Below are 19,148 nucleotides of genomic sequence, written 5' to 3' on the forward strand. Positions count from 1 at the left end.
GCTCCATACGGTTCAATGAAGCTGTCTGAGGACGGGGGCGGCACAAAGACCAAAAAGTGGCAGGAGCGGCCATGTAATCTAATTCCTCTCGTCTTTGTCTTCATCTATTCACTGTCATGACAGGTTATGTTTAAACAGGGGGAGGGAGGGCAGGATTATAAATGGGAGAGGAAAAGGAGAGGAATGGAGGGGAAGAGAGAGGTAGACGAGACAATTAGGTTACAGTCTAGTCGGCGTATGGTGTATGTGTGTGTGTGTGTGTGTGCGTGTGTGTGTGTTTTTATCTTTTGCTCGATCCTCCTTGAATTTGATGTCATCACTCATTGTCTCTAATCTTGCTGTGAAATGCACAAGGTGTCCGAATGAAGTGTGTGTGTGTGTGTGTCTGTGCGTGTGCGTGCCTCACGGTACGTGTGTATATGTGTGTGTGTGTGTGTGTGTGCCACTGACCAATACTACCTAAAAAATTGAACGATTACGGAAGTTCTACAGAAGGTTTCTCGATGTTCCTTCTCACAGCACCTGATGTTTTCCAATCCTCTGCAAGCAGGTTGAGGTGCTCAGTCAGTCAGTTCACCACTTTGATCCACAGGGAAATATCTCAACAACTATTGCATGTGTTGCCTGACTTTGCTTTTCCTCAGACCATTCACACCAAAACATTGGTGTAAGAATAGCTACAAAATTCATGACATTCCCAGCTGTATTTTTTGTGGTATTATTAAATATTAAATATATTCATAACTGATCAATGGTGGAAGCATCATTGAGAGAATATACTGCACTGTATAGTTACTACATCCTCCTTTAAATCAATCATTCAAACCTTTACTGAAAAGCTCAGAATTTTGCAGAAATTCTTCTGTCTGTTTTATTTGAATCATTTTAATTGATAAATTAACTAGCAGTGTGTCAAGGTGAAGCTAATTTTGGTCATTTACTTTTAATCTGTAACAATAAATCCATGTTTTGTAAATAAAAATGTCATTTGCAAATGGGAATTTTTTTTACTTAACTATATTATTCTATTCAAGTTTTCTTAGTTACTTTCCAGGACTGTACCAGATTGAATTTAGCATTCCTGCCTCCCTGGACATATCCACTTATCCAGTAGTTTTATTATTGCACTGTTTAAAAACCACAATTCCATGATGATAAATAATTTTAGCTGTCCGTGTACAAACCACAAAATAATATAGAAACGGATCAAAACATCAATCTTCCTAATGTGAAAGCTTAAACCAACTTCAGCCGTTAATGTCCTGTTTTCTTCTTCCTGCAGGCCTACTTTCGTCAGGGGGTTGCCCTGCAGTACCTGGGTCGTCATGCCGACGCCCTGGCAGCATTCGCCTCCGGCCTCGCCCAAGACCCCAAGAGTCTCCAGCTGCTGGTCGGCATGGTGGAGGCTGCCATGAAATCTCCCCTCAGAGGTAGGCCTGTCGGACGATGACAAGAAGTTCATGTGCACGTCTACCTTCCTTCTCTGTGTCAGGCGATAACAGTCAAACTAATTAAAACAACATAGGCACCAAACCAGAACTTTGTTTGCAAGTTGAAGGAGAGTGAGATGTAGGCTCTGCGGGAACTGTCAAGTTACCACTTGCCTTGTGTTGTTTTATTCAGTAAGCTTCCTCTGGGAGTGGGGTGTGAAAAAGTAAAAAAGTTCCATCTGATGATGCAGACCTCACAAAGAATTGAATGCACATTAGATGTGAGGAAGATGGAGATACGAGAAAATAGTAACATAAAGGGAAGTGAGTTGTAGAAAGTAAATATACCAGATGAAATAGAAAGAGAAGCATATAGAAGATAGTGAGCTGGTAATGCCGCTTAATGAAGTAAAAGCATAACTCACATCCACTTCTCCCTGAAGCCTGAGACGACCTGTGTCCGCCGCCAGGTGAAGCTTATGTGGTGGCAGAACTCACATCTTCTGCCAAGAGGAACAGCAGGTGTTTGGTGTCTGAGGCTGATTCGCTGAGACAGAGTCTGAAGATGCTTCATCCATGAGACAGGACTTCACTGGGTCCCTGCTGGGACATTATATAAGTGCTTCATGAGTTAGAGTAGGAAAAGGGTCAGGGTCTCTCCCCGAGCAAAGTGTGGATAGAGGTCTTCATTTTGGACCTGATCTGAAACAGACCCATGGGAAATCAATTTTTACTTGGCTTGCTTGAATAATAATAATCCATCAATAATTCTAGAAATCTCTGTCTGTCTGTCTGCCTTTGGCTCACATATCTTGAGAACCGTCAATCTTATTGGCGTCACACTTGTTCTGTGTATTTTTCAGTTCCCAAGGAAGTTCAGTGGCAAATTTGGTGCAGGTTGATGCATTCAATATTAATAAACTTTGAATAAACAGGTGACTGGTGCTCTGTAGCCGCGCCGACTGGGACTCATCAATGTAAGTGATGAGGTTGATAATGACAAAAGGGCATTCACGACAACAACAACTGAATTTCAAGTTCAGGGTTCTGCGTACTGAGTGGAACTTCACTGAACTTTGAATAAACATTTGAACAGCTCTTTGTGCAGCAAGAAAACAATTCATACAATTTAGATGAAACAAACTAGTGAAAACATCACTAGGATTATTTTATATTCAGTTTATGCCAATAGGTCCCTTTCACCTAAATCTTACGCACTGGACCTTTAAGTCAGGACCACTCAAATACAGACCTGGGCACTGAAATGTTAATAGCAAGTAGCAAATTTGTACGATGTTTAGGTGCAGTGTCAGTTCGGCACAAATATTAAACATTTTAACGGGTTAATGGAATATTTCCCTTTCTGATCAGAACAGAGAAAGTTAGTTTGTAATTATTATGTTTATAGGCATGACTGGTTTTCTTGTAGAAATGAAATATTTACATCGATTCTTGTGTGTTATTGGTCTGCACGCCCCACAGTTCCCGGTGCACTGTTATGTGCAGGTCTCCACAGCACAAGAAGATGGAGAAATGATACACAGAATCAAGATGGCTTACAGGCGAGAACTGGCACAGTATTATGTTTTTGCCCTTCAGCAGTATCAGAATGAGAGCAGCGTGCCTTGAGAATAGCCTTCTACTTGGCACGCTACAGCAAAAAATCTGGGTATTCGTGATATGTCCCATATATTTGAGGTAGAGCGTGTTGATCCAGAAGGGATCAGTAGCAACTGACCAAATGAGCACGTCTTCTAATCTTTTGTGCAAGCTAAGATTTTACAAACAGCAAAGAAAAGGAGCCAGTGTCAGATTTAAGCAGCCGCAGTGCAAGAAGAATGCAGCAACCACTCCTTAAAGTCAGTGTTTGGTAGTGATGGAAGCATGTTGAGATCAGTGGAAGCAGCTATGACATACAATATGTACAGAGGCCTGCCTGAATCAAAATGAAGCCCTCATGCAGATCTGATGCTCCATGGGAGGTTGTTCTGCTGTCCAGGGGCTGCAACCCTTCAAACTCTGTCTCCCATGAGCTTCAAAGCAAGAAAGAGTTAGCAGGAGTTGCAATGCTTGAGTAAGCAGTAGGCAGGGCAACAAGTTGGACCATGGAGGAGGACAAAATACAGTAAGCACAGGAGGGAGCTCAGAAACACTGAGTTATGTCTTTCTCTGATGTCTTTCCTAGAGGAGGATGTGTTGTGGGGTACTGAAGTATTCCTTATTATATGGAGCCTAGAACAAAGGTTTCAGCTGTGTCCCTTTTCCTATAAGTCAAAGCCTTGGTTGTGTTCCTGTAGTAAATAAGGATAAATGCAATTTGCTTTAATTTAGTCGTTAAAGAAGTGCAGGAGCGTTTCCAGGAACTGTGGGGACCCAAGGCAAAAGAGACCTTATCCATTATCTACAGTATACTGCTTATCGTGGGGGAGCTGATGACAATCCCAGCTGACATTGAGTGACAGGTCGCCAGTCCATCGCAGAGCCAACATACAGAGACAAACAACCATTCACATTCACAGCTATGGTCAATTTAGGACAATTTTTGGACTGTGGGGGGAAGAACCAGGAGAAAGCCCACGCAAACACGATAAGCACGTACAATCTCTGCACAGAAAGACCAGGGTCTTCTTGTCGTGTGGCAACAGAGGTAACCACTTCTTTTATTATTCAGATTATAAATAAAGTATACTGCGCATACACATAAATAATAGTCTTCAATCTTCAGCCAAACCTCTAAAATTACAAAGCTACAGAAAGAAGCTACTGGCATTGGTCGGTTCTCTTGGCACAAAGCACACAACAGAGCTGTCAGTTTCAGTTCTTTTATTTATTGCTAGTAAGGACTAGCAGACCTAGCACACAACTGCAGCCCACAGTCTCAGTGAAATGTCTCGAGGCGCCGTTCACTTGCTCCTCACACTCTTGTTTAGCTGCTCTCTTCTGAGAGTTTCACAAGGATCTCAGAGCATCATCTCGCTCTGCCCTGACTCAGAGCTGATGATGTTCCACAGCCACACATTTCTACTCCTCACGACCAGCTGTTTTATTGTAATCTGAATATAACTGTCATAGCAGTTCGAATTTATTATGGAACTGCTCAGTCATCAACATATTTCCATGACTTGTAGAAATACTGTCATGATGAAATCATTTCACTTTCGCTAAAAAATTCTTCAGTAAACCTTTCTGGAAAATAATATTATTTGAATTTTACATCCTTCATGCATAATGACATGATCACATTCTTTGAGCAAGGGAAACACATTACTCCTGTACATGCTTAGTTATTTGAGTGACGGAGACATTATCATACACAGTCCATTTTCAATCAATCAATCAATCAATCAATCAACCAATCATTTTGTATATTTAAAGCCCATTGTCACAAATCACAATTTCCCTCATGTGGCATTTTGATACTTTTAGCATCAGACAAATGCTAGATGTGAATTTCTGCATCTTCCAGAGGAACAATTTAAATCAGAAATTGGTAAATGTAGAAGATGTCATCTACATTATTAAACTAGTGCTGCTCTTTCCGGTATAATCAAAGACTTGGTTGGTTCTGTGTTTGCTTTTCACAACAGCTGTATTGTTGACTACATTCATATCATTTTAGTCCGTCATCAGTTCAAAACATCCATAAGTATCTCAGTTCAGTAGATCACCATAAATGTCAGGTAGACAAAACAACATAACAAGTTTATGATGACCATGAATCTAAAACTTTTCAAAAATGATCAAAATGCATAAATAAGCTTTTGCCTTAAAGGAACAGTTCTGCAGTTTTGGAGAAATTATTTAATCGCCTTCATGCTGACAATGAAATGAGATGGATGCCTCTCATTTCCTCATGTTAAATAAGAAACTAATCAGCTAGCAGCTAGTGAAATCTCTATCCTTCAATTTGTCAAAGCACAGTACATTTAGATAACTTCCATCTATTAAAAGAACCATGTCCATCTTTTAAATCCCTCTGACTTTATTCCTGTCAACTCTACCAAAAGGTTGTATCTCTAATAACTGGTCAACAACCTGAGACACCACCTTGATGACTGTAAGTAAAATAATTACCTAGAAAGGTTTTTACAGCCCAAACAACCTCCACCAAGACAGAGAGGGTCTGAATGTCGCCTGAGAGACAGAAACAAGGAGTCAGAGGGGCAATATTTTCCCTCCACATGCTGCTTATACCCCAATCAGGCAATGATAACTTTTAATATTGTAATAACACCATTATATAAAGACATTTATACCGTATGATGGCAGTTGATTTGTTAATCTATATAAGCTGTAGATTGTGTCTCTGAAGTTACTGGTTGCTGCAAAAATAGCGCAAGACTGCATTACATGATGTCTGTTCTGATTTCATAATGGCATCATGATGACATCATACCTACCATATGATCATAGAATATGTATACAATCTATATAAAACCATGGTCATGTCTATAGTTCTATATGATGCAGAAATATCTTGAAGAATTCATTTTTGAATTATACATGACATGATTTGGAATCATTTTCTGATTAGTTCAGTATAATCTTTAGATGTCTGTCTATCGAGATATCTTGAAAATGTCTATTTTAGACAATATTTATTTACATTGACCTTTGACCGATCAGCTCTAAGAGTTATTCATCTGGAGATAGACCCTCCCAAGTAATATTACTACAAAGTTTGGTGTGAATCTGTCCTCATCTCTCTAAAATCACTTGATAATTCCTACCCCCCTCTAATCGTGTCTCTGTATGACATATGTCTTCACATCTTTAGACTCCCTTGAGCCCACCTACCAGCAGCTGCAGAAAATGAAGCTGGACAAGAGCCCTTTCGTGGTCGTGTCCGTCATCGGTCAGGAGCTGCTGACCCACGGTTTCCACGGGGCCTCTGTCGTGGTGCTGGAGGCGGGGCTGAAGATCGGCACGTGCTCCCTGAAGCTGCGTGGATCTGTCTTCTCGGCCCTGAGCTCTGCCTACTGGTCTTTAGGCAACGCAGAGAAGAGTGTGGCCTACATGCAGCAGGACCTGGAGGTGACCAAGACTTTAGGTATGGAAGAGGAATAGAGAAGAAACAGTGAAGAAATGAAACAGGTGTAGTACGTGTCTAATGTTATTTCTCCGGCCTACAGGTGACCAGTCAGGTGAATGCCGCGCCCATGGGAACCTTGGCTCTGCTCTCTTCTCCAGAGGCAGTTACAGAGAAGCACTGGCCAACCACAGGAACCAGCTGGTTCTGGCCATGAAGCTCAAGGACAGAGAAGTAAGTCTGCATGCAAATGCTTCTGTGAGGGAGGAGAAAAAAAGAGTGTGTGCTCATGCATATTTATACGATAATTCACGTTGTATAGATGTGCACTCAGTCAAGAACGGTGCCCTCAAACTTTTCTTTCTTTTCTTCTGAAGTTAGAGATAACAGCCTTGATTTTAATGCATCATACACGTCCACAAGTTTTCTGATGACATTACCAGAATGAATAAGTATACTATAATGTAAATGTCTTTATTATTATTTAAGAATAGATGTTCATTCTGGACCTTGGGGACACATCCATGATTAAATATTATAAACTCAAGTCCTTTTTTTTTAGCACTTTGGGCACCAACAAACAGCAGCTATCATGTGACAATTACTTACTACTTTGTTACATACAATCAAAAAGATCTATTTTTTTATACACATACATAAATACATACATACATACATACATAAATACATACATACATACATACATACATACATACATACATACATACATACATACATACAGGTGTTGATTACTATGATTATTGCAGGAAACACTGGAGCTCATTTAAAGCTTTTGAAAATAAATCTTTTACATTTTTCAATTAAGTAATTATTTAATTTACTTAAATGTCACTATCTGAGCATGTTCAATTTATTAATTTGATTTTTTAAGATAATATTATCAAGATGATTTTGGTGAACTTAATTGTACAATGACATTTTCTACCTTTTCTACTTCTTCTGGAGCTTTCTACCAAATCCCACCAGCTCATTTGGCAACAACAGCTTTTCAATTCTGTAGCTTTCTTCAGACTCTCTTTCCAACCAGTACAATATAACACGCCTAGTGATGTCATCATGGTTTGTTCTTGAAAACCAGCAGTTTTTTCAGTTTTCATACCAATTTATTTTTGGTGAAAATACTTAATTGTTCAAAATCAGGTGCAAATCAAGAACAGAAAGCTGCTCCATGTTGTTGGACAAGAAGTAAAAGTGTAGCAGAGAGGACAGAAAAAACAAAACTTACTCACATAAAAGACAATAAGTAAAAAACAGATCACATTTTAAAAGTATTAGGGACAAGACTAAACAAATAGATCTTGATCTGTTTTTTTGAAGATGTTCACAGATGTCACAGTCCATAATTTAGGAGCCACAGGCTCTGAAGCACAGTCTCCTTTAACTGTTGACCATTTTATGCGTTCCATGTCCACTGAGAGTTGTGTACATGTCTGATCACATGTACATGCCCACGGTTCCATTCATTCTAAGATCCCACATTGCATCGCACTAGGTGGATATATTGTTACTGGAGCATGTGCAGTCGACGCATACAGTCAGCATGGTCAAGGGTTTTGGGCTGCACACGTCTGCAGAGGGGTCCGTGTCTACCCTAACGGACATGGATTGATGATGACATTTTCTTCACATGGACCACAGCGGACCACAGCCGACTGGCAGACATGAAAACTATAAATCAGCCTTTAGTTTTGGAACCTTGTTCTAACATCAGGCTGCAGGAACACCCATTTCTTTCGGAAACACCAATAAAATAAAATTAGATTGTACTGAGTTACAGGAGGTTGAGACGTCATGACTGCAGCCCGCTGTACAGAAACTAGAAAGGAGCTGCGTGAGCTGCTGTGACTGATTATTGCCAACCAGTTGTAGCCCTGTCAGCCAGGTCAACACTTCACCAAGCGTTATCAAATGCACCAAATGTTTCGCAGATGAGCCCAAGACAGTCTGTCCCTTTTCTGGTCCTCGTGGAGGCGATGGTGACGCCTGTTTGTTATGATGTGTTTGTGTCCTTTAGTGAACCAGGCACAGAGCAAATAATCTGTATGTAAATTCACCTTCTGCACTGTTGGTGTAGCCTTCTTTGTTTTGCTTGAGAACTTATATGCAGTGTATGATATGACACTGTCAGTAGTTCATGTGAAATTGTTGATTTCTCGCCAACATAGTCATCATAACGTAAACAGGACTAACTTCCGATTTGCTCCGGACACTTTGCTCGTTGGGTTTGTCTCACTCTTCTTCTCCGCCTGCTCTCTCGCTCTCTCATGCTTCCTTGAAAGCAGGTTTTCTTCGCCTCGAGCCACAGCCAGAACTCACCGGCTTTCTTCAGAAACAGTTTGGACAGTCGTGAAAACCCAAGTTAAATTGGATCTGCATTTACACATTAGACTCTGGCCTCTTTATGTGTCAATGCACAAAGTAAACCTGTCAGGTTGTTTGTGTGTGTTCACTTCTCACCTACTGCTTTAAATGTCATGGCAGATTCATTTATGCCTGACTGGATTTAATATTTTATTTAATCTCTTGATTCCGTGCCTGTGGCGTGTGAGTGGAATATTTGATTGTGTCTTCAATATTTTACAAGAAATACGTGCGCGCGTGTGTGTGTCTGTGTGTGTGTGTCTGTGTGTGTGTGTGTGTCTGTGCGTTAATCAATATTGTCTCATGTTGATCCTCTCTTCTTTCTCTGCTGTTTTTTATCTGCTGTGTGTTTAAATGTGGAGATAGTTTAATGTGTGCCAGAGTTTTACTTTGTATATACTGTATCTGTGTGTGAGGACGGAGCTGAAGAGTGTGGGTCTGTTGTCAGTACCACTGATCGGTGTTTGTGTTGACTGATCCTCCGTCTGGACCATGACAGTGTTCTGTTTGACTTCTGTCAGTTGTTGTTTTGTCTTTATTTCGGTTTTCTTTGTTCTTTGTTACTTCCTGTATTGGTTGTGGTCTTTGATTGTTAATTGATAAGTTATTATATTTTACTAGGTGCTGATCATATGTTTTTTAAATTTTTTGTCAGGTTTGAGACACACATGTGTAAAATAATGGAATAAGTGGTACAACTAGCATTTATTAGCAGTCTCATCAATAACACATTATAATGTAGTTGTACTTTTTTTAAAAGTGCAACATAACATAGTTATAATAATACATATGCCGATGGATGAGAGGGTGAAGTGTTTGAGTCCACAAAACACTTTGGGAGTTTCAGGAGTAAACAGTGTTGCAGCCAAATCCAATACAATTGAAGTAACTGGTTACTCCTTCTTCAAACGTAAAAAAAACAACTGGAAAAATAACAAAAATACCTCCATACTGCTCCTGTGGTGTCATCCAAGTGTCTGCAAGCCCCGACATTTACACCATGCTTTAGCCTAAAAGTCCTCTGATGTCCTCCTCTGGAGCTGCATTCACTTTCACACCGGAAACACCAAACACACGGCATTCAAGCTCTCGCCCAAGGGTTTGTTTCTGTTGTTTTTTTTACATTCGAAGAAGGAGTAACCATTTACTTCAATTGTATTGGAATTGGCTGAAATGTTGTTTACCCCTGAAACTCCAAAAGTGTTTTTTGGACTCAAACACTTCACCCATCCCTCCATCGGCATAGTGGTGAGTAGATAATAAGTGAATTTTCATTTTTGGGTGAACTATCCCTTTAAGGCCCCACAGGGCGGGCGCACACACACACACACACACACACACACACACACACACACACACACACACACACACACACACACACACTCGAACACATGCAGTCATTTGATAGCGTGTGATCACATCCTGAATCTACAGAGGCCGATTGAAAATCTGTCAGTAAGACAGATGTGTGTTTGAGCAAGTTCATTTTAATGAAAGCAGTGGAACAGGAGTACACTGTGTCTGCAGGCATCTTTGTGTTTGTCTGTTTTGACACATGGTTAAATCTCTAACCAGCTCCCATTCGTATAACGTTAATTTAGCACACACACCCACATACACACACACACACAATTCTAGTTTTCTCAGGATCGAAACCAGACATGGGGGTTTCTCCATCAGAGCAGGGGTTGTCTGTTTCTTGTGCGATGGGAGCAGTAAAGACAGAGGAATGTGTGCGTGCTGCTGACAGACTATTATTGAACCTCTCCTCCACAGGTGCACAGCCGAAGGCGACTAAAACATGGTCATCAACAGAAATCCATATCTCCCACTGTGTGCTTGCCTTGCTGCGGTAGCTGCATTTGTTTGTGCCACGTGCAGGCGTTTCCAGACAGCATGCTTCCAGACAAAGACACCGCCTGCAGAGAGCTGATATTTAATCTACAGCGGTGGACACAAAAGAAAACAGTGGCGGTGCTAAAACTGTCAGTTCACAGATAACTAATAAAAAAAATAATTTTTTGACTGATAATCAATCAGTCAAAAAATGTTATCCTTAATCTGAAGACGTCACCTTAGGCTCTTGGAACTTAGTGAACATTTTTTACTATTTTCTCACATTTGATTTATTAAAGTTCATTGATTTAACATTGAGATTGCTTGTTTCATTCAGTAACATTCACCTTGCTGATGATCAGCTTAGCTTAGCATAAAGACTGGGTCCAGGGGGAAACCGCTAGCCTAAACAAAATCTATCTATCAGCCAATTTAAAGCTTGATTAACTAATTAGCATCAAAATGTACTTTTAAAATATGCATTTTAGAGAATTCAGGTCTATTTCTGAATAATGTGTTTCATATCACTGGGTTATACTCTAGTTGTCCATGTTTTAATGTGTACATAACTTCCATGTTGTAGCTGATAGAAGATCGGATTTTAATTTCTTTAATTATAAAACAAGGAGGTTATATTTTCATCTGCTGTTTGTCTGGAGCAGAAGTACACAAAAACTACTGAACCGATTTTCTTGCAACTTGGTGTCAGAGTGGGATATAAGCCAAGAAAGAACCCATTACATTTTGGCGTGGATCACTTTCTTTACAATTGTGAGCAGTTTGACATTTCCCCTGATTTCACTGACTGAGAGAATAATTCATGGATCTGGCTGATAATAATCAGCCATATTTAGAGGACTGATATCTATGAGTCTGTGCTATTTGGTGCAGCTTGATTGAATTTGAAGGGACGGTTGGGCCTTGACTGAGGTATGTGCTCAACTGAGTGGAATTCTAGTAACTTTTGAATTCCATTCCCATTTGCTTATACCTCAGTCTCTTCTCTCTCTCTCAGGCTACGTCCACACTAATATGTTTTACTTTTAACCCTCTGAAAGCGGATCTCACAGGCAGCCCCCCTAATTGGCCGCAGGAGATTGTTGTTTGCATGATCTTGTTTAAATCCATTTCAAATTAAAACCTAGTTAAACACTCTTTTTCCAGTTGCAGTTGTACTTACTGTAACTAAGCAACTGCAAAGTAGACAATCTGTTTCCTGTTTACACCACGACTAGTGTACATTAATGGTCATGGAGATGACTTGAGTGTTTTTAATTTCAAAGATTGTTTTAAATTGAAAAACGTATTAGTGTGGAGCCTCTGTACTTGTGCTCGCTCAGAGTCAGACCAACATGAACCAACTTCACTTAGCTCTTTTCTGATATAGCAGGAGAACCTGTTTCTTCCTTTTTCCAAACGCTGAGGGTGAAAAATCTGTTTTTTGGGATGTGATTGAACATCGCTTTTGCAAACCTCGTGCATCTTTGCTGGTTAGTTTATCAACCACACCACTAATTTATATCTGTCTCTCTTCACCGCTTTTTCTATTCTCATTTTTCTCTTTTTTTCACCACACAGATTCTTCCAATGGTGATTTGATGCTTTCCTGTAACATTATATACAAAGCATGGTCACGGCAGGCAGCATAATACGATTATTTTATTTCCTTTTTGTACAAAATGACAAGGGATGTCAATCATTCCCTCTTTTCATATATGTAAAGCACGCAGACATCAACAACACACGCACATATTGTGTCTACCTGCTCTGAGTCCTAGACACAACATGATTGAATTTTTGTGTGTGTTTTCTCGTGCAGGAGAAACATTGTGTCCTTGAGGGAAATCAAACAGTTGTCTGGCCGGTTGACTGTACACACAGAGGCCTCCTCGTCATTTATTAAATCTCCCTCTCCTGTCTAGAATCCTGCCTCGGAGATGTGTCAACTGGATTTTATGTGTTTACACTCTTCACTTTGCTGAGAATTGGGATTTCAGTAGACGTGTGCTGTGTTCGCTTGTGCTCAATTGCACGTACAGCCCAAGCACACATGAACAGGTATGGAGAGACCAGAGTGTCTGGATGTTAATCAGGGAGTGGTAAATTCCACTAAAGGTCACTTTGGCTGTTTTCAGTGACAGTTTTCAGCCCTCATTAAGAATCTTAAAGGAATGTGCTATCGGTATTATCTATCATTCCTAGGCTACATTTGAACTGGAGGATTAGTTTTTCCTCACAAGCTCCACTATGGCTGCACCTAACGATTATTTTCATTTTTAATTAATCTGCAGAGGAGTTTCTTCATTGTTTTGTCTATAAAACGTCAGAAAGCAGAGTTTAAATGCCTGTTTTTAATTTCCTGCTACCCAAAGATGCAAAAAAATACCTTGAATAGTTTAACCAACGGTCCAACACCAAAGAATTTTCAGTTTACTGTCGTTCATGAGAAGGAAAAGCAGCAAATCGTCTCATTTGAGAAACTGATTCTCACATAGAATTGCAACATATTGTAGCAGCATGTGCGAAGTGCAGTGGAAACAGACTTTGGGAATAAATCATGTCGTATACAAAGTGAGTCATGGAAACTTCCACTGATGAGATGAAAATGTCAGATGTGAGCGTTGAGGAGACCGGAACCTTCCTTAGATTCATTTGAGAGACATCAGATTTCCATCACGTTTTCTAATTTGTGTTCCATTGTGAGGACCTCGTGCTCCTCCTCTTCTCCAGTGGTTGAATGGCATCGACTGGAGAATAAGCTCCACTAGCAGTTCATCTAAACTCCCAAAATTCAAAAAACAGCTGTAGATTTTCTGAAAATTTGAATGGAAAGGAGGAGCTCTCAGTAATTACTTTAACGAGTAAGCTTGAGAGAATTATATAATGATATAAATACAGGTTTACATAGGAGATGGTTTGTGGTGAATATGTGATTTCAGTAATTTCACTAAAACCGATGACTACTTGCAGCGTCATACAGATGTAATAACAAGAAATGGTCAGCACTCGCAGAAAATATGTAAAACTTTTAACGTAATAATGCACAGCAGCCACTTTATAAATTGTGATAAACCATCTGATACATTCATAGACAAAGTAAATAAAAATGGACAGTGAGTCTCCACTTCCTGTTGTAAAAAAATGAGGCCAAAATAACCTGGAAACGGGTGCTGCGTCGTTTATGACTATACTTTAGCCAGCCACCAGGGGGTGATCAACATGTATAGGCTTCACTTTTGGGAAAGACCATGGACCATAAATCCTCAAACCATCATTCAAAATCAAATATCACATTAACATACAAATACATGTACATTATTAATGGTAATTTGTTTAAAAACAAAACACCACTAGTTTGTTTGTAGCATGAGCGCACACGGTAAAAGTGGTATCTACAGAATTTATGCTGAATTCTGCCTGCCTGCCAAAGATGGTAAAATCTTTATGGCTGTTTAGATGGTCACCAACGCAGGTAGGATTTCTTCCAGTGCTCCTGATGGTCAATTTGACTGTGACACACATAGGGGGAGGAGAGAGAGAGAGAGAGAGAGAGAGAGAGAGAGAGAGAGAGAGAGAGAGAGAGAGAGAGGCGCTGTCCCCTGTTATTTTGGATGCCATTCTGGCCAGTAGTTACTGTGTTGCACTGACCACGTCTCTTCTCTGACATCCTGTTTTGCAGGCAGTTTCAACTTTAAGACATAAACTGCGGATCCCGCGATTTACTAAGCTGCATTAACTATAGGATGCTCACCTGCACACACAGATTCTGTATGTGCACACGCAGCACTCTGGGATAGGGGATGGAGTTGGCTGAGAGGGGATGGCAGAACTGGCAGGTCATTTTTTGGGTCATTTTGGTTTTAAGGGGATGGCATCCCCTCTCATCCCCCTACACATCGCCTGCCTGCTATCATTATCTTCTTTGTTTGTTTGTCTTCTCTCTGAGGTCTGAAAATTGAGGGCTGACTCTAGTTTCAGTTTAGCAGCACATACTGACTCCCAGTGAGAAAGACACAGAGAGCGGGTGCATGTGGGACACACTGTAAATTAGAAAAAAACATGCTAATCACTCCTCTTTAATAATTCATAGCTCCTTGTCCTCCTCGCTCTCACAGTCTTAAAGCCTGCAAACATTTCATTATAGTCTCTGGCTTTTTCTTTTTCTCTGTCTGTCCCTCATTGTTTGCTATAAAAGGTCAAATTCAAATTATAAATTTGAGTGTGCGTGTATGTGCGTGCACACTGGTATGAGTCACAGTTTGAGTACTGTTTGAGTTTAAGAAGCCCTCTAACTTAATTATTGTCACTGTGACTGCCTCAAGGAGATCATTCTTACAGTCAGATTGTATAGATGTCAGGGTTTATTGATAATTACATCGGACTGTGTGTTCACAGATATACAGTAAGCTGTGTTCTACAGATCAGACTCAGTATCACCGGGGCCATGTTTCCTGTGAAGGAAACAACCCTGTGTATGCACAGGCTGTGGAACGTGTTTTTTTTTTCTGACCTCCCTGCCAGCACAATGACTGGAGGAGGTTGCCTTTCTTCATGTTTTCAATCTGTTGTTTTTGGAAAATATTTTCCAGAAACTCTCCAATAAGGTGGTAGAGTGTTTAGCACTTTCACCCCGCAGGAAGAGGTTTCCCGGTTGGAATCCTGTCTCGGCTGTGTAGAGTTTGCATGTTCTTCCCATGCCTGCGTGGGTTTTCTCCAGGTCCTCCAGCTTCCTCCCACAGTTTTAAGAGATGCAGATTGTTGTTTTGTTAATTGGAAACTGTTTGTTGGTATAAATGTGATCCTGAATGGTTGTTGTCTTTGTATGTTGCCCGTGCAATACATTGGCAACCTGTCCATGATGTATATCTTGCCCCCTTGTCCCCCTTTCAACCCTCAAAACAATAAGCAGTAACGAATGGATGGGTTAATTTTGTATTGAAGTCAGAGGAACAACAGTTATTCAATTCATCCTGTGGAGAGCATGAATGTCAATGCATCAGTATTGTTCAAAACCAAACATGTCAAGGTATCTTTATCATTAGTTGCTAAATGGAGTATATTTATGTGGCACCTTTTCTGTCATATCACTCAAACCACTTTATAGTACAAGTCGCATGCTTCTATATGAAGCGCTTTTTGCTATCACATATACTGTCAACACAGCTATCTGGGGCAATTTGCGGTTCAGTGTCTTGCCCAAGGACACTTCTGAATGCAGACTGGAGGTGCCAGAGATCAAACCATTGACCCTCTGGTTAGTGGTCAACCCTCTCTACCTCTTGAGCCATAGCCGCCCAAGTCGAATACATTTTCTGGGTATCATGAATATCAGTATCACTTTTTATTTTACCAATATCTAATAGGTGCTGAGATATCTCATAGCTGAATACCCCTCCCCTCACCCTCCCCTTCCAAACATGAAAGAGAACCTGTGGTAGCCTTCAGTTGTCATAAAAACTCAAAAGGGTGTTTAGTTTGTCCAGTCTGGGCTACTGTAAAAAACATGGCAGATCTCCGTAGAGAGGACCCACTCCTGATGTAAATATAGAGTATTGAAATATAAAGGGCTTATTTAGGGTAAAGAAAACAACACTTCATATAATTTAGATGAAACACACTAGTGTAAACATCACTAGGATTATTTTATATTCAGTTTCTGCCGATACATCCCTTTCACCTAAATCTTACACACTGGACCTTTTAAATTAATTTATTCGATTACAGACATCCCAAGGTGTTGGTTGCATCTCAAGACTGAAGGATATTTTGTTGCACAATTACAAAATGATGTGGTGTAACCCTAAATACAACCTGTTATGAGGGAAATGAGGGAAATGTAGTACTGTTTATCCAAGCAGTGTGTATTTGTATGTGTATAAAGTGATAAATGAGAGATTCAGACTGTGGTGGTCTCGCCGTGATCTTTCCGGTTAATTTGAAACAAACCGTTTTCCTCAGACATCACAAATATTTCCCATGACTCCTCCGATCGATACCAGTAACCTTAAGATTAGTTAGAAAATGAGTAGGCAGCTGGCCAATGACTGCAGCTGCTTTTTATCATTTCACTCACCGTCTACTCAGAGCAGCAGACAGGAGTGTGTACAAGCAGGACCTGAGACGCTCTGTATGTTTTGGTGTGTGGGTGTGAGTTCATGGCTCTGTTTTCCTGCACACGTAAAAAAACTGTGTGAATATTACCTTAGACGCTCATCGTGATCCACACGGCATTATGGCAGAAGGAGGCCTGTGATTAGCAGGAGAAGTGTTGCTGGAGATCCGTAGGCAGCTCAAAGTGCAACAAAAGTGTCGTCTGTGCTAACTCAAACAGAGTAATAATAGAACTGAGGGCCCGATGCAGAGCAGCTGTGGTGGAGGCAGAGGGTGACACTCACAGCAGGGTCTAAATAGGATGTGAAAGATTAGCTTTCACCCCTGTAGCCTCCATTATGTGTGTGTGTGTCTTCCAAGGCTGCAATTTCCATCAGGGATAAAGCAATGTCCCCCCTCCCTTTTCAAATGTTTGACACCACTTCTTTTTTCATTTACTGTCTGAACATCTCTGTCCAGCTGCCAAGACGAAAATAAGAGAAGCTCTAAAAACAGATATGCTCATCAAGGTCACAGTCGATTGTTAAAGCAGATATAAGCGATATTTCTAAGATAATAATGCATGAGATGATGGTGGGAAACAATGTGAAAGGCTCATAGTGATGAACCTACAGAGAATTGTCGGCTGAATCAGCAGCTCTCCTCTATGGAGCCTTATAATGAGTTTCAGCTCATTGTCTGTCTGCCCGGACTGGTTTCTTTCTTCATTTCTCCTCATTCTAGCTCTTATAGTGTTGTTGTGAAAAATCTCTGAAGCTTCACTGTAAACTCTCAACAAACACCAAACAGCAGACAGACACAGATATAGACCAGTTGCTGAACATAATGGAGCATTCAACATTTGGTGGAGACCAAAAACAGAGCTAAAACAGAGTGTATATTCCATTTTGATTCGTACAACATGTCAAATATTTGCAGACTCTAACCCCGCAGGTGTCAGGAGCTGGACTTTCCTTTAACTTGGAGGTAAACTCAATATCTCTGGGCTTTGTGTTGAGTTTATTAAATAAAACAAATGTTGAAGGAGTTGAGGAGACGCAAAAGGACAATGAAAACTGGCTTAATACAATCCATAACGATTGTTTGTCATTTCAATTTTGTGAGCTCTTATTTTTACATAATGTCTTTACTGTAAGCACGTGGAGGGTCATGTGCCTTTCTTTTTTAGATACTAACCAGCGTGTGTTTGTGTGTGTGTGTGTGTCTGTGTTTCAGGCTGCGTCTGATGCTCTCAGCAGTCTGGGCCATGTGTACACAGCTATCGGCGACTACCCCAACGCACTGGCAAGCCATAAACAGTGTGTGCTGTTGGCGCGACAGACCCAGTGTCAGCTCTCCGAGGCTCGCCAGCTCGGCAACATGGGCGCCGTGTACACCGCACTGGGAGACTTCACCAACGCCGTTCAGTGTCATGAACAACACCTGGATATCGCAAAGGTACAGAACAGTATGCAGGAAACATTGTACTTTTCCTTTTGTTCGACCACTATTGTGACAATGAGATCAAGCTTAAACAGCAAATGCTGTGATTTTGTATATTTTGTCACTGTCAAAAAATCCCATAAAAAAAGACCCAACCAACAATGAATTGGTTCAGAGTCTGATGTTTGTTGTTCCTCTGAGCCATAGAGTTTGTTTTTCCAAAGACACATCAGTGAGACACTCTGTTGCACTGTTCATCCCCATGAACACACACACACACACACACACACACACACACACACACACACACACACACACACACACACACACACACACACACACACACACACACACACACACACACATACACATACATGCACACACTTTGTAGTTTATTTGACTCAATCCACATACACCCTTCTGCTGCTGGAAAGACTCACTACCAACTGTGGATGAATCGGCTACATTAGATCTTACCCAACAAATGTCGCATCCCCTTGTTTGACTGAAGTTCACAAAACTCTTCAGTGGTCAAGTGTTTTTTAGAAATTATTCATGCTTTTGTAAGAATTTAACTTTTAAAGACCGGTCTCCTCAGCAGGAGCCAATTGTCTTTATTTTGTGTAGTGATATCACATATATACATGCAATTTCATCTGTTCATTGATATTAGCATTTCACATATGTGTGATATTTTTTCATAAAGATCTCATTCATTTTGAGAATTAAAAAATAGAAAATAGAAAAACACCCTATTTCACAATGTTAAAGTGAATACAAATTTTGAATACACTCCAAAAGTTAATGGGTTCTTCCTTGGCCCCACCCTTCCCTCAAGTTTCAATACAATTGGCTCTTTAATTTCTGCGTATTCTTGCCGACAAACAGCACTGAAAACATAACCTCCATTGGTGGAGTTAATTATACTTTCCTCACCT

General features: G+C 40.5%; 1 protein-coding gene across 4 annotated transcripts in view; it reads left to right on the forward strand.

Moving 5' to 3' along the window:
* Positions 1 to 19,148, forward strand: part of ttc28 (tetratricopeptide repeat domain 28) — a 135,106-nt gene that overhangs the window by 74,891 nt on the left and 41,067 nt on the right. For all 4 annotated transcript variants that reach the window (XM_047344385.1, XM_035184263.2, XM_047344386.1 and 1 more), the window contains exons 3-6: positions 1,283 to 1,430; positions 6,208 to 6,480; positions 6,563 to 6,693; positions 18,004 to 18,225. In XM_047344385.1, the coding sequence (XP_047200341.1) occupies positions 1,283 to 1,430; positions 6,208 to 6,480; positions 6,563 to 6,693; positions 18,004 to 18,225 (774 nt within the window). The remainder of the gene's footprint in view (positions 1 to 1,282; positions 1,431 to 6,207; positions 6,481 to 6,562; positions 6,694 to 18,003; positions 18,226 to 19,148) is intronic.

The sequence above is a fragment of the Hippoglossus stenolepis genome, chromosome 18 (genome assembly GCF_022539355.2).
Source record: "Hippoglossus stenolepis isolate QCI-W04-F060 chromosome 18, HSTE1.2, whole genome shotgun sequence".
Taxonomy (NCBI): Eukaryota; Metazoa; Chordata; class Actinopteri; order Pleuronectiformes; family Pleuronectidae; genus Hippoglossus; species Hippoglossus stenolepis.